We start from the raw sequence: 16,449 nt of genomic DNA on the forward strand, positions 1-16,449 counted from the left end.
TCCCAAGTAGTTAGGACTACAGGCATGCGCCACCACACCTGGCTTTTCTTTTTTTAAGTTTTTGTTGAGACAGAGTGCTCTGTTGCCCAGGCTGGAGTGCAGTGGCACGATCTCCACTCACTGCAAGCTCCGCCACTTCCCAAGTGAATGCCATTCTCCTGCCTCAGCCTCCCTAGAAGCTGGGACTACAGGCGCCTGCCACCACGCCTGGCTAATTTTTTTGTATTTTCAGTAGAGAAGGAGTTTCACCGTGTTCTCCAGGATGGTTTCGATCTCCTGACCTCGTGATCCGCCCGCCTCGGCCTCCTAAAGTGCTGGGATTACAGGCGTGAGCCACCGCGCCCAGCCTATAACATTCTTTTTGTATAAATCCTGCCACCTCCCTTTTTTCTTTTTTGAAATTTTTTAACATAGTTCCCAATGGGGTGGCCTTACTTTGCGCCTGACCCATGTTGTCCCAAGACAAAATACCATGTTCACACCACACACACTCACCACAAAACAAAGAACGGGTAAAGAGAGCACACACACACTTTTATCGTTTATACCAAACCAAAATCAGAATACCACGAAATTCAAAATCTGAGTACCAAGAAATTTAAGCCAAGTCAAAACCAAAACCAAAGTATCCAGCAATTCAAGTCAAGTCAAAACCAGAACAAAAGTGCCAATCCAGGCACACCATGGGTAATCAGGCCACGCTTCCATTCAGATGGAGTGCAGCAAGTTCCAAAGACTAGTCTTACCAAGTTTCAGATGTCGGGACGCTAAGTGCCAGTTCCTTCCCGGTGTTCAGCCACTGTGTTAATCCTCCGTGGGGACCTGCTACGTGCTGCTCTGGTGAGGTGTTCCACCGCGACAATTGCCTACCCAGGAGTGCCCTTCGGATCTCGTGACTCAGGCTGACCGGATTCCCCCCACAGGAATGCTCCACAGAGCAGGCCTAAGCCACCTAAGGGGCTGCCTTGGCCATCCATCAGCTACCTCGCTTCCTGGTCAGGGAACCAAGAAATGTAGCAGGACGAGCCACAGACAAAACCTCTCAGACACTGAGTTGTAGAAGGAAGGGCTCTATTCAGCTGGGAGCATCATCAAGCTACTGCCTTAAAATCTGAGCTCCCTGAGTGCACAATTTCTGCCCCTTTTAAGGGCTCACAGCGCTAAAGATTTCACGTGAAAGGGTCGTGATTGATTTGAGCAAGCAGGGGGTATGTGACAGGGGCTACATGCACCGGCGGTCAGAGTAAAACAGAACAGGACAGGGAGTTTCACAATGTTCTTCTATACAATGTCAGGAACATCGGTTTCTAAGTCATGAGTTGATTTTTAACTACTGGGTTTAGGCCAGGCAGACACGGGCCTGGTTATGGGCCTGGCGCTGGGCTGCCTGTCTTTAGCTTTACTTCCTTGTTTCTTTCTTAAAACAGGTACTAAGCATAAAACAATATAAAACAATATGAGAGGGTCTCTTTCTTTCCTCATCTAGACAGATAAACTCAAGTTGTAAAACATGTTTTTCCTTGAAAAGTAAGAAATGATGTAATGCATATCTTAATTGAATAACTGTCTTTGTTTCTCACTTCTGTAATATGCTTCCCCCTGCACAGATCTCTCCCTCCTCACCCCCCACAAAATGCTTAAAGGGGCTCAGTCCTTTGGATGTTAATCTGATTGGGCTGGTGCACCTAAATAATAAATATATCCTCCTCAACCCCATCAGTCCCTCTGATTCCTAAATTATCCCAAAACATTTCTGGTGGTCCATTTGGGGATTGGAGATAACAGATTTACTGTCTCCTTTGCCTGTGGGACTAGGGCCCTGGAGCCGGGGGAGACCCGGCATCCAAGGCACGCCATGGGGGAGCTTCACCCAGTTGGAGACTGGCTCTCCCTGCATCCGGGGCCCTGCCCGGCAGCGCAACGGAACCGGAGATGGGGCTGCAGGATGATACCAGAACTTCAGGAACGGTGGTAAGGAGAAAGGGCCCAAGGCAGGAAAGCCCATCCGATAGGGATAAAGGGGAGCTTGATCACCTCCCAGGGACTGACCGCCAAAGCAACCCAGAGTGGTTGGGGGTGACAGGAGTGGCCTGCCAATTTGGATGAACCTCATGTCCCCCCAACAAAGTGAGAGTGGCTCACTGGTGGAGAAAATGGGCCGATAGAGCGGCAAGTGCAGCAAGGAAGAGCTTGCTGGCAGGATGGCAAGAGTGGTTTGCCACCCTGACTGGGAGTGTGTGGGTGTGTGTGGACCTACCCAGGACACTAGAGAGGCTCATTTCATCTGATGAAGAGTCCTGGGGTAGGAATGGTGTGTGTATGTGTGTGCATGTGGGAACCTAATGAGGCTCACCCTGGACATAAGAGAGGCTTGTTTTGTCTGATGGGAAGTCCTGAGGCAAGAGAGGTGTGTGAAAGTGTGTGAAAGAGCTGGTCTCAGGAGAGGCCAACATGGGGAGTGATGTGGAGAGGCACAGATCCCTTAGCGCAGGCTGGGTGCTCCGAGGCAAGTGTGGGGGAAATCAGACCTAGGATGTTGCATACAGCTGATAGGATGAGCTTCACAGCTGCAGCAGGCTGTGACAGGGAAAGGCACGTTCCTGGTTAAGTAGTGTCTGAAACTCCTGTAATAGGACGCTGTCTGGTAAAAGTGTGCCTCAGGGGAGGAAACAGGAGGAAAAGCATCGAAACCAACTCCTTTGGAGTGCATGAAAAAGAATTTTTAAGAAGGATTTAGAGGTGATTATGGGATGAAACTAGATGTTCAAAAGTTAAGGACATGAATTAGAATAGCCCTCTTTTAGTGTTGGATGGCCAGCCGAAGGCACTATAGATAAATTGGCTATGTGTTCTAAGGTAGGTAGTGACTAGCATTGGAGGACAGCCAGGGACTATAAGTGCCCACCACCATGCCCAGCTAAATGTATTTTTTTTACTCTCACCCTTTCTCTCTTTCTCTTCCCCACCCCTCATCATCAAGGTCACAGAGTTTAGTTTTAAAAAACAAGCTTAGCAGTCTGGTTAAGGACACAGACTAGGGTGCAGACTGAGTTTGAATCCTGGCTTTGCCACTTGCTAGCTGTATATTACCAAGCAAATTACCTAACCTCTCTAAGTCTCAGTTTCCTTACCTGCAAAATGGACATGATTAGAGTAGTACTCACCTGCTAGGGTTGCTCTGAGTACTGAATGACTCATATTTATAAATCACTGAGAGTATTGCCTGGAACATAGCAAGTGCTATTTAAATGTTCATTAAATTACTTAAAGATTCGTTGTATTTTACCAAGTTTTCAAATAAAAAAAATGCTGGTCCACATGTCCAAATCACCCATCAAGTCAGTGTGATGCCTAACACCGCGAGAGCCAGTTTTCCTCTAGTGTTGCAAAATCCCAGTTTCCTGTCCATGCCTTATGTTTCTTTTGCTTCCCCAGAAGATGAAGAAACAGCAATAATGACTTTTTTTCTTTTGTCTTGAACCCCTTTGCAGATCAGCATCCCCAGAACACACCTGTATTAAGTCAAAGACCGTGGACCCAATGGTCATCTTCTTCACCAGTGGGACCACAGGCTTCCCGAAGATGGCAAAACACTGTCATGGGTTGGCCTTACAATCCTCCTTCCCTACAAGGTAGGAAAGAGGGCACCGACATAGAGGTTGGATCCCAGATGTGGGATAAGTGTGTGTGTGTGTGTGTGTGTGTGTGTGTGTGTGTGTGTGTGTGTCTTGGGAAAGGAGCTGTAAGTAGAAGTGACTCCATCCTCCTTTTCCCTTTCACTCTCTTTGGTTCAGACCTCTCAGGGTCTGAGAGGTGAAGGCTGGGAGTCCTAAATGTTTGCCCACAGAGGCCTCAGAGCGACAAAGGAGGCACATTTAGGTTCTATCAGAGCATCTTCATAGGAGGTGTGAGGAAATGTGGGTAGAGACAGCACACATTCCACAAGCCACACACATGACAAACCTGACAGGGCTTGCAGACCTTGTAGTAGATTTTGGACTTTATTAGGAAAACAATGGGAAGATACTGAAGGTTTTTAGGGAGGAGGAGATCTGATCAAATCTGTATTTTGATAAGATCACCATGGCTACAGGATGAAGGATGGCTTGGAGAAAGTCAGAATAGAGTTAGGGAAGAGCAGTTAAAGGCTCCTAGTCTAATCCAGGTGCAAGCTAGTAGGGCATGGACCAGGTGCTGGAGATATGATGGAAATTAACACAGTTGAGATTTCAGGAAGTAGAGTGGACCAGATCTGCTGGCTAAACATGGGAGATGGAAGGAGGTCAAGGACGATGCCAAAGTTTGGGGCTTGGACAACTTCATGGACAGGGATGACATGTCTGGATACAGAGAACACTGGTGGAGAATCAGTTCAAGAGAGCTAGTATGATTGAACCAGTTTCAGTTGTATGTAATCAGGAAATATTTAGCAGTACACCTTTGAGACCTGGCCTGAGGGTGGTATGGAGCCCCACACAAATCACATGAACTGAGAGTGAGAGGGGTGGGTTCATAGCTAAAAACCAGAGTGCATAGCCCTTCATTGCATCGGCCATGATCACACAGCTGAAGCCACTGCATTTTGGAGTTAGCAGGAAAATACGGAGCCTGAAGACATCTGATGTCTCCTGGTGCCTGTCAGACCCAGGATGGATTCTGGCTACCATGGGGGCCCTGGTGGAGCCATGGACAGCAGGGTGTACAGCCTTTATCCACCATCTGCCACAGTTTGACACCAAGGTCATCATACAGGTAAGAAGACTCAACTTCCACTATCAGCAAAATTCCAGAAAAAATCCATGTTTCCAGGCCAAAAGCTGGACCTTGCTAAAAAATACATATATATTTTATTAAGCAAAGAAGCCTATGAGCCTAAGATGATCCTGTGCCTGGGCTTCTCAAAGTGTGAAGCACTGAATCTGAGTCACTATACCCGAGTGACATCAAATCGTGACCTTGAAGAAAATGCATATTACCGGGCCATCCTCCAGACCTGTAGATCAGCCTTTGTGGACTTGGGACCCAGCATGTGCATTCTGAAAAATTAAAGCAAGCACAAGTCCAAGTCTCCCAGATCCTGGACCATGATGCTGCCAGGGACAAGCAGCTGGTGTGTGTGTGTGTGTGTGTGTGTGTGTGTGTGTGTGTGTGTGTTCTTACTCAATATGATGAAATGTTTAAAAACAGACCTTGGAATACGACAGATCTAGTTTCTTATCCCACCTTTGAAATTAACTAGCAGGTTACATACCACTCTGAGCATCAGTTTCCTGATCTGCAAAACAGGACTTTTAATAATTACCACCTCATTGGTTGGACTAGTTTACAGTCCCACCAACAGTGTAAAAATGTTCCTATTTCTCCGCATCCTCTCCAGCACCTGTTGTTTCCTGACTTTTTAATGATCGCCATTCTAACTGGTGTGAGATGGTATCTCATTGCGGTTTTGATTTGCATTTCTCTGATGGCCAGTGACGACGAGCATTTTTTCATGTGTCTGTTGGCTGCATACATGTCTTCTTTTGAGAAGTGTCTGTTAATATCCTGGCAATTCCTCAAGGATCTAGAACTAGAAATACCATTTTGACCCAGCCATGGCGCCCATTACTGGGATATACCCAAAAGGATGTGTGTGTTGTGTTTGGGAAAATGCAAGTTGCTATAAGACACATGCACATGGGTTATGTTTATTGTGGCACTCTTCACATAGCACAGACTTGGAACCCAAGAGGCGCGCGCCGGCGAGAATGTCCATCAGGATGATATACTGGATTAAAGAAATGTGGCAACATATACACCATGGAATACTATGCAGCCATAAAAAAGCGATTGGAGTGTCATGTCCTTTATAGGGACATGGGATGAAGCCTGGAAACCATCTTTTAAGCAAACTATTGCAAGGGACAGAAAAACCAACACACATGTTCTCACTCATAGGCCTGGGGAATTGAGCAGCTGAGACCACTTGGGGACACAGGAAGCGGGCAACATCCAACACCGGGGCCTGGTGTCATGGGGGTGGGGGACCGGGGAGGGCATAGCATTATGGAGATATCCTAATGCTACGTGACCAGTTAATGGGTGCCAGCACACCAACATGAGCACATGGTACGGCGAAGTGTGTGTGTGCTAACAAAACCTGCACGTTGTGGGCACATGTACCCCTTTAACGTATAATTTAAAAATATATAATTAAAAAAAAAAATAATTAAATAACAAAAAATGATTACTACTCTCATAAAATCTTAGCGTAATATTAATGAGCATGATAGAGGCAATATGTGTAAAGTACTTAACCCTGACATCAGCACATAGAAACCACTCTATCAGTGGGAGCTGCTGCTGCTATTTTTAAGATGAGTACATCATGATGACAATTCAAGTCACCTGCATGAACTCCTCTGTATGTCCCTTCACCCCAAAATTTTCCTTATGTCTCCACTCACATCCTTGCTTTCCCTCTCAGAGGCAGACCTTGCCCTCCACCTCTCAAAATCCACCCATTCTGCACAACCACTGCAGAGTTCTATCTCCTGGCCTTGGAGAAACAGCATTTCTTTATTAATCTTTAATCTACTACTCATTTTCTCCTGTATTTTCAGTCTCTCACTTTTCGCTAATTTTACACCCTCAGTCCATAAACACATTCAGTGTACTTATCCTAAAATTCCTCCCTTTGAACCTGCTATACACTGGGTCAACCCATCTTTTCCACCTTAATACCAAACTTCCCCAAAGAACATTCTCCATTTGCTGCAGCCACCTCTGCTTCACCTAGCCTGCTCCTGAATACTGCAGTCCTCCCCAATGGTCTGCCCTTACTGTTCCTCTTCTTTCTAAGCAATTTCCTTCACCTCCATTTTCCTCAGCAAGCACATCAATGCAGGTGGCTGTCAGGACTGTACCTAGGGTCTAGTCTCCCCGGTTCAAACTGATTCTCTCAGGCAAGCAAAACATTTCCAACCTGCTAGTTGGTAAAGCCCATCTGATCATTCCTCCAGAACGTCAAACTGCACTTCTCATATCTCATTCCCTGCCTCTATATCAATGCCTCCTCCTGTGTCACCATCATTATTTTCTGTACCACATTCTGCATCTGAGACTTAAAGCACCACAAACAAGACTGACCACCCTTCCCATCCTCATGCCTAATTCTCCTGCTACTATAGAGAGTGTCTCAAAAGGTCTTTATGTATTTTAAACCTTAGTAAATGCTTAAAGTTTAAAATGCTACAAATTTACCAAAAAAGCATTTGCATTACTATTTCCCACTTACTATTTTATGAACTACTCATAATAATTTTAATTTATATATTGTATTAGTCCATCTTATTGAAGACTAAGACAAAAAGCTTTTTAAATTTTTTATTCAGAGGGTGCATGTGCAGATTCATTACATTAGTACATTGCATGATTCTGAGGTTTGGAGTAAGAATATTCTCATGACTCAGGTAGTGCATATAGTACCCAATAAGTTTTTCAGCCCATGACCCCCTCCCTCTCCCTCCCTTCTCATAGTGCCTATTGTTATCTCCAGCATCTATTGTTTCCAACTTTATGTCCATGTGTACTCAATGTTCAGCTCCCACTTATAAGTGAGAAAAAGTGATGCTTGGTTTTTTACTCCTGCATAAATTTACTTAGGATAACAGCCTCCAGCTTCATCCATGTTGCTACCAAGGACATGACTTGATTCTTCTTTATGGCTGCATAGTATTCCATGGTGCATATGTAGTACATTTTCTTTATACCAATCCACCATTGATAGGCACATAGGTTCGATGTCTTTGCTATTGTGAATACCACTGCCAATAACATATGAGCCTATGTGTCTTTTTGGTAGAACCATTTATTTTCCTTTGGATATATACCCAGTAATGGGATTGCTGGGTCAAATGGTAGTTCTAAGTTTGCTGAGGAATTTTCAAATTACTTTCCACAGTGCCTAAACTAATTTGCATTTCTATCAATAGTATATAAGCATTCCATTTTCTCCAAAGCCTTACCAGCATTTATTTTTGACCTTTTAATAATCACCATTCTGATAGGTGTGAGATAGTATCTCATTATGGTTTTAATTTGCATTTATCTGATTAATGACGTTGAGCATTTCTTCATATGTTTGTTGGATGCTTGCATGTCTTCTTTTGAGAAGTGTCTGTTTATGTCCTTTGCCCATTTTTTAAATTGGATTATTTGGGTTTTACTTGTTGATTTATGTTCTTTGAAGATTCTAGATATTAGTTCTAATTAGACATTATGTATTAGAATCTACAAAGAACTTAAATTCTTTGTAGAATCTGGATATTTGATTCTGGATATTGTCAGATGCATAGTTTGAAAATATTTTCTCCCACTCTGTAAGCTATTTACTCTCTTGATAGTTTCTTTTGCTGTGCTGAAGCTCTTTAGTTTAATTGGGTCCCACTTGTTAATTTTTGATTTTGGTGCAATTGCTTCTGGGGACTTAGCCATAAATTCTTTGCCAAAGCTAATATCCAGAAGAGTATTTCCTAGATATCTTCTAGGATATTTATTCTAGGATATTTATCCTAGAAGATATCTTCTAGGATATCTTCTAGGATATTTACAGTGTAAGGTTTTATATTTAAATCCTTACTCCGTCTTGAGTTGATTTTTGTATATGGTGAAAGGTAGGAGCCGAGGTTTATTCTGCTACATATGGCTAGCCAGTTTTCCCAGCACCATTTATTGAATAGGAAGTCCTTTCTCCTTTGCTTATTTTTGTTCACTTTATTGAAGACCACATGACTAAGAGCTGTGAGTTCTCTATTGTGTTCCATTGGTCTCTATGTCTGTTTTTGTACCAGTAATGCTGCTTTGGTTATTGTAGCCTTATGGTATAGTTTGAAGTTGGGCAACATGATGCCTCTGGCTTTGTTCTTTTCACCATTCAAGCACTTTTTGGTTCTATATGAGTTTTAGAGTCATTTTTTTCTAATTCTGTGAAAACGACATTGGTATTTTAATAAGGATAACATTGAATCTGTAAATTGCTTTAGGCAATATGGTCATGTTAACAATACTGGTTTTTCCAATATATGAGCATGGAATATTTTTCCATTTGTTTGTGTCACCTCTGCTTTCTTTCAGCAGTGTTTTGTAGTTCTCCTTGTAGCCATCTTTCACCTCCTTGGTTAGATGTATTCTTAGGTATTTCATTTTTAGTGGTTGTTGTAAATCGGATTGCATTCTTGATTTGGCTGTCAGCTAGAACATTGTTGGTGTATGGAAATGCTAATTTTTGTACATTGATTTTATATCCTGGAACTTTACTGAAGTTGTTTATCAGTTCCAGGAGCCTTCTGGTAGAGTTTTTAGGGTTTTTTATGTATATAATCATATCGTCAGCAAAAAGAGATAGTTGGACTTTTTTTCTATTTGAATATCTTTTATTTCTTTCTCTTGCCTAATTGCTTTGGCTAGGACTTCCAATTCTTTGTTGAATAGGAGTGGTGAGAGTGGGCATCCTACTCTTTTTCCAGTTCTCAAGGGGAATGATTCCAGCTTTTGCCTGGTCAGTGTGATGTTGGCTGTGGGCTTGTCATAGATGGCTATTATGTAGAGGTATGTTCCTTCAATGCCTCATTTATTGAGGGGTTTTATCATGAAGAGATATTAGATTTTTTGAAAGCTTTTTCTGCACCTACTAAGAGGATCATCTGACTTTTGTTTTTACTTCTGTTTATGAGGTGAATCATATTTATTGATCTGCATATGTTGACCCAACCTTGCATCCTAGGAATAAAGCCTACTTGATCATGGTGAATTAACTTTTTGATATGCTGCAGGATTCAGTTTACTAGTATTTTGTTGAGGATTTTTGCATTTATGTTCATCAGGAATATTGACTTGGAGTTTTCTTTTGTCATTGTATGTCTGCCAGATTTTGGTTCCACAATGATTCTGGCTTCATAGAATGAGTTAGAGAGGAGCCCCTTCTCCTCAATCTTTTGGATTAGTTATGGAGGGATTGGTACCAGTTCTTTGTATATCTGTTAGAATTCAGCTGTGAATGTATCTTGTCCAGGGTTTTGGGGAGTTAGTAGTTACTGATTCAATTTCAGAACTTGTTATTTGTCTGTTCAGGTTTTCACTTTCTTTCTGGTTCAGTCTTGAGAGGTTGTGTGTTTCCAAGAATTTATCCATTTCCTGTAGATTTTCTAATTTATGTGCATTGATGTGTTCATAATAGTCTATTAAGATCTTTTCTATTTCTGTGGGACCATTTATAGCATCATCTATGTCATTTCTGATTGGGCTTATTTTGATCTTCTTATTTTTTTTCTTTGTTAATCTAGCTATTGTCTATCAATATTGTTTATTCTTTTGAAAAACAAGCTCTCAGTTTCATTGATATTTTGTATAAACTTTTGCATCTTAATTTCAATCAGTTCTTTAATTCTAATTATTTATTTTCTTCTGATAGCTTTGGTGTTTGTTGGTTGTTCTTTTTTTCCCTAGTTCCTCTAGAAGTGATATTAGATTCTTAATTTGAGATCTCTCTAACTTCTTAATGAAGGCATTTAGTGCTATAAACTTTCCTCATAACATTGCTTCAGGTGCGTCTCAAAGATTTTGGTAGATGGTATCTCTATTTTCATTTTCATTAATTTCAGTTTTTTTTTATTTCTTGTTCACCCAAGAGTTATTTAGGAAAAAATTGTTTAATTTCCATGTTTTTGTATAGTTTTCGGTGATCTTCTTGGCATTGATTTCTGTTTTTATTGCACTGTGGTCTAAGAATGTACTTGGTATGATTTTGATTTTTTTAATTTATTGAGACTTGCTTTATAACTGAACATGCAGTGAATTTTAGAATATGTTCCATGTGGGAACAAGAAGAATGTATATTCTGTGGTTGTTAGGTAAATTATTCTGTAGATGTCTATTAGGTCCAATTGGTCAAATGTTGAGTTTAAGTCCATAAATTCTTTGTTAGTTTTCTGCCTCAATCATGTGTCTAACACTTTCAGTGTGTTGTTGAAGTCCCCCACTATTTTTGTTTGGCAAAGCCTTTTTTTTTTTTTTTTTTTTTTTATCCCCCCCCTTTTTTTTTTTTTGAAAACTTTTTTTTTTTTTTTTTTTTTTTTTTTTTTTTTTTTTTTTTTTTTGAGATGGAGTCTCGCTCTGTCACCCAGGCTGGAGTGCAGTGGCCGGATCTCAGCTCACTGCAAGCTCTGCCTCCCGGGTTCACACCATTCTCCTGCCTTAGCCTCCCGAGTAGCTGGGACTACAGGTGCCTGCCACCTCGCCCGGCTAGTTTTTTGTATTTTTTAGTAGAGACGGGGTTTCACCATGTTAGCCAGGATGGTCTCGATCTCCTGACCTCGTAATCCGCCCGTCTCGGCCTCCCAAAGTGCTGGGACTACAGGCTTGAGCCACCGCACCCGGCCGGCAAAGTCTTTTTATAGGTCAAGAAGAACTCATCTTATGAATCTAGGTGTTCCAGTGTTTGGTGTGCATATATTCAGGATAGTTAAGTCTTCTTGTTGAATTGAACCCTTTATCATTACATAATGCCCTCCTTTGTCCTTCCTAATCATTGCTGGCTTAAAGTCTGTTTTATCTGATATAATAATAATGACTTCTGCTCTTTTGTGTTTTTCATTTGCATGGCAGGTATTTCTCCATTTCTTTGCTTTGAGCCTGTGGATGTCATTACATGTGAGATGGGCCTCTTGAAGACAGAAGACAGTTGGGTCTTTTATTTTTATCCATCTTACCACTCTGACTTTTAAAGGGAGCATTTAGACCAAAAATAAATAAGTAAATACTATTCAAATTAGTAAAACAAAACATTCCTTCTATTTCCTCTCTGCCCACCCCTGTCAACTTAGTCCTTCTTGCCAAATCTATTGCAAGAGTCTCCTGCTGTCTGTTCCACACCCCTACTGAAAGCTGCAAAGCACCAAGAGGAGTCATAGATTATGACTTACATGATAATAGCCAGAGCCCACATTTGGTGAACACCTACTTAGTGCCAAGTTCTGGGAAAGGCCCCAGACACCTATGATGTCTAATTCTTACCTACTAAGCAGAGCTCCCTTGGCTGCCAGTAACAGAAGCCTACTTCAAAGTAGCTTAGCAGAAAAAGAAATACATGGAAGGGGGAATTAGAATAGCTCATTATTCTGTAGAAGAGCAATATGAGCTTGATAAAGATCTAAAACAGAAACTAGAAAGATACTAAGAATCAAGGCAGCTTCAGTGTCTCCTCTGCTTTTCTGTATAGGTTTGCTTCCTTCTTTCTGTTTGTAGAACTACTTTTGCTACTTTAGATGCATATAGTCAAACATAGCAATCACAGCATTTCAGGGCTGACATTCCCCCTTCCCAGATAACCAGTCCAGGTCAACTAGAGGCCGAGTGGTCTGAATGTTGGGGTGATCAGACCCAACATGAGGCTGTGGGGGCTACAAAGTCCGGTAGAGTCAAAGGAATGAGAAAAGACAAGAGTGCATAAGGTGGGTCCAGGGGGCCAACACTGATATGGAGGCTGTGAAGGCCAAGCTCTGGGAGCCCACACTATTTATTGGTGATCAAACAAAGAAGCAGGTGGTGAGGACATGCGGATGTGGTGGTAAAGAGGTGAGGATGTGAGGACGTGGGGGTAGAAAGGTAGCGGTGCATCAAGCGTAACTGTGACAGTTTAGCATTTTCTTTGATGCATATGTAATATGCTCTGCCTGAGATAATGGAGAACATGTTTACAAGCCTGGGAGAGCAACCAACAAATCTGTGCATGAGGGGTTTTATGCCCTGAGCCCTGGATTCCATCCAAGCTACAAGGGGTTTTATGCCCTGGGCTTAGATTATGGTGCAGCAGGGCAGCCTTCCACCCTTTGGCACAGAGCTTGGTGTTCCAAAGGCCATGAGGGGGTTTAGGCCCTGGACCCAGGACATGTTCCAAGACTCTTTTACGTCATAACAGACAAGCCAGCCCTGCCTCAGCTCTTCTACCAACACAGCCTAAGGTAATTGTCTGTCACCAAGTCACCAATCCAACTCTCTGTGCCTGGAGTGAGGTTACTGACACAGACATTGCTGGCATGGGCCTGAGACCTTCACAGACATGGAAAGACACCTGTTGGGGTAGGAGCAGTGGGCCAAAGGTGAGAGTAGGACAAAAATTTTAAAAGCATGTGTAAATGTGAGATATTAAAGAGGTAGAGGCTAGAGATTGAAAGCTGATTGGGTCTATGAAGAGGTACTGGAAGTAGAGCTAGATTTGTCCACAAATGACAATTATATTTAATCATGATTCTACATGGAATATATGGACATTCCCATTTTACAGATAAGGAAATAGAATTATGGAAAAATTAAGGAAGAGGATTTAAATTAAGACACCCAAACCCACTTTCTCTTCTCTTTACTGTTCTTCACTCTCTTAGTGTATCTCCATGCTGATCTGAAACTTTAAAAGAGAATACATCCAACTAATTAATCATGAATACCAAACATTTTGTAGTCTAAATAACCTGACTCCAACTTATCTTATCTTCCTAAATTTAATTATTGCTCCTTTCTAGTGGCTCTAAATAAATCATATTATTTGACTTGACTTAAATGCTTCTTTGGCTCCCGAGACCCTATTTCTTGTTATTTCATCTATCTCCAAGATAGTCCCTGTTTCTCTGCCTGTAGATACCATATGTATTTGCTAATGTCCTGACTAAATTCCACCTCTTCCATCAAGCCCCCTGGGACACACAACTAGGAGTATTTCCCTCTCCTGTGTTCTTATAGAACTCTTTTGTACTTCAAATATTTCTTACGACATCTACCAACTTCTGCCTTATCATTCAAGTCCTGTTTTATCCTATTAGCACCTACTCACCATAGGAGTTGGAACATTATCTCACTTTTTGTATTTCCCCAACAGTACCTGATGCATAACATGTATGAAATCCATGCTCAATATATGTGTATTTAAATGATTAAGAAATTAATAAATGGGCTCTTCTAGAGGGAAGGTCAGAACTAGACTGCTAATAATTGGCTGTTAGTTTAATCTTAACTGTAAAAATAAAATTTCTTCTCTCTTCCCTTTCCAGGCATTGTTGAAATACCCCATCAACCAGTTTTTTGGGGCACCATCTATATTTCGAATGATTCTGCAGCAAGATTTCACCAGGTATGGTAGAAGTGGCTTGTAACAACATCTTTGCGTAGGATTTTAAGTAATCTGATACGTTATGGTCTGTTTTTCCTCTGGTTCTTTGAGGAGTGTGTGTGTTTGTGTTAAGTATTGGTGGTGATAATGATCGAAAGTTAATTAGTTAAAGCAGATCCAGAGATCCAAAGGAAACTCAGTGAGCCTTACATGATTGTGGGTTGATTCCTTTTAAATATTTGAATTGTGAAAACAATTATACAGAAAATGCATAAGACAGAAATTTACAGATTAATGAATTATTAAAAGAAAATACCTGTGTAACCACTCACCCAAGTCAAAAAAACATAACATTGCCAGCACCTCAGAGACTTCCATCTCCCTTAAAGGAAACAACTATCTTGACTTTTATGTTGTTATTTCCTTACTTGCCTTTATAATTTTACCTCCTAAGGAACTATCCCTAACCAAAATTTTATTTTACATGTGTTTGAACTTCACACATGTAATGCTACACTATTACATAATAATTATGCTTCTAAGACATGTCCCTGTTGTTGCATATTACTGTAGTTTGTCTTCATTTTGTGTAGCATACTATTTTATGAAAATACCACAATTTCTTATACCAGTCCTACTATTAATGGATATTTCTGTAGTTTTCACTTTGAGGCTACTGATGATTAATGCTGCATAGAATCCTAGGACATGCACCCTGGTGTGTCCTAGTATTTATCTGATCATGCGTTTCTGTAGAGTTTTTCAAGGAAAGGAATTGTGGGTCACACTGATACAACACAATACCACACGATCTTCCAAATCAATTTATGCTTCCTTATATAAGCAGGGCAGGAGAATTTCCATTGTTCCACGTTCTTGCCAACATTTGGTATTGTAAGACTTATTAATTTTTGCCAGGCTGTTGGGTGTGTGGTGTTATCTTAATACAACGTTATTTTTCATCTTCCTATGTTTGAGAGTTAATTTTAAGCTAAACCAAAATACACTCTTTGAAACTTATGGGAATTTATGTATCTTTTAGGGACTCTGAAATTGAAATGGCTGCTTCAAAAATCAGAGCTAACATGTTTTAGACATAAAAGTTAAAATATCAGAGTTTAATGATTGCCCTTACAGAGCTAACTCTGAATTATAATTTGATTTTACTCATGAAGCTTCAGTCTGGCTGTACTCTGTTTCCATCTGTATTTCAAAGCTCTTATGACAGCCAAGTTTTGCGACATTCCTCGGATGATGGCCTTGGTCCAAACTCAGTACACATCTTATCAGGGCATAACTAATGACTCCATCTGAGACTCTGCCCACTTTGTGTACTTTGGTCCTCTGATTTGATGGCAATAGTTTCAAATATTAGCGTTTTGGATAATGGGGGGGAAGACATGGAGTTTAAGGGACAAGATGGAGTCAGGCTTAGGGTTCAGTCTTTTTAAAAAAATCCCAGATCAGATCTATGTTCTGAGCTATCATGATCCGGGTCTTTAATTGTGCCTTTCCCTTTTGCTGTATCTGGCATAACATTTACAAGAAAATGTCTATCATAAAGATAGTGAAGATTTGGCATCCAAGGTTATAGGTGGCATCAGAGAGCAGTAAACAAATCAATCAGCCAGAATAAACACTGCATGAATCATCATATTCTTTGATCAGACTCACAATGTGGTTACCTTACTTATTAAGAGTTATTTGAACCCTATGATAAATCTTATTTGGATATTGGGGACCAACATTAAATCAGAATTTAATAAATTGAATATCTTTTCTGGTCAATGTGTTTCCATAGATAAAGCATCCTGAGGAGGGTGTAAATTAAATGCAAGAAACATCTGTCCCTCGGTATCTAAATTGTTATAGACTTGTTAACAGTAGACGAATCTATTTTTCCCACCACTTTTGAATTGGACCATATACTGGTATCTGGGAGAGAAAAGATTTTGTCACAGGAGAAGTCAATTCTGCACTGCCATTTTTTCCTTGGCAGGACTGCCTATGGCTGAGGACCTTAGGAGTCAAAAGACTTATAGCCAATTAATTGTTCTAGGCCAGATAGGAATGGATATGGACAGGCATTCCTTACTTCTTAAAATTATTTTAAGTTAAAAAAAAAAGTTAGGCATGGTGGTTGACACCTGTAAACCCAGCACTTTGGGAGGCCAAGGTGGGTGGATCACCTGAGGTCGGGAGTTCGAGACCAGCCTGGCCAACATGGTGAAACCCTTTCTCTACCAAAAGTACAAAAATTAGCTGAGCATGGTGGTGGCCTCCTGTAATCCCAGTTACTCAGGAGGCTG

The 16,449-nt window shown here is 41.1% G+C and overlaps 1 protein-coding gene across 2 annotated transcripts in view; it reads left to right on the forward strand.

Annotated features, from left to right (window-relative positions):
- Positions 1–16,449, forward strand: part of ACSM1 (acyl-CoA synthetase medium chain family member 1) — a 62,170-nt gene that overhangs the window by 14,098 nt on the left and 31,623 nt on the right. For both annotated transcript variants that reach the window (XM_017849931.1, XM_017849921.1), the window contains exons 5-7: positions 3,492–3,632; positions 4,593–4,752; positions 14,082–14,161. In XM_017849931.1, coding sequence (XP_017705420.1) covers positions 3,492–3,632; positions 4,593–4,752; positions 14,082–14,161 — 381 coding nt within the window. The remainder of the gene's footprint in view (positions 1–3,491; positions 3,633–4,592; positions 4,753–14,081; positions 14,162–16,449) is intronic.

This window comes from Rhinopithecus bieti, unplaced genomic scaffold (assembly GCF_001698545.2).
Source record: "Rhinopithecus bieti isolate Rb0 unplaced genomic scaffold, ASM169854v2 scaffold_1918, whole genome shotgun sequence".
NCBI classification, from domain to species: domain Eukaryota; kingdom Metazoa; phylum Chordata; class Mammalia; order Primates; family Cercopithecidae; genus Rhinopithecus; species Rhinopithecus bieti.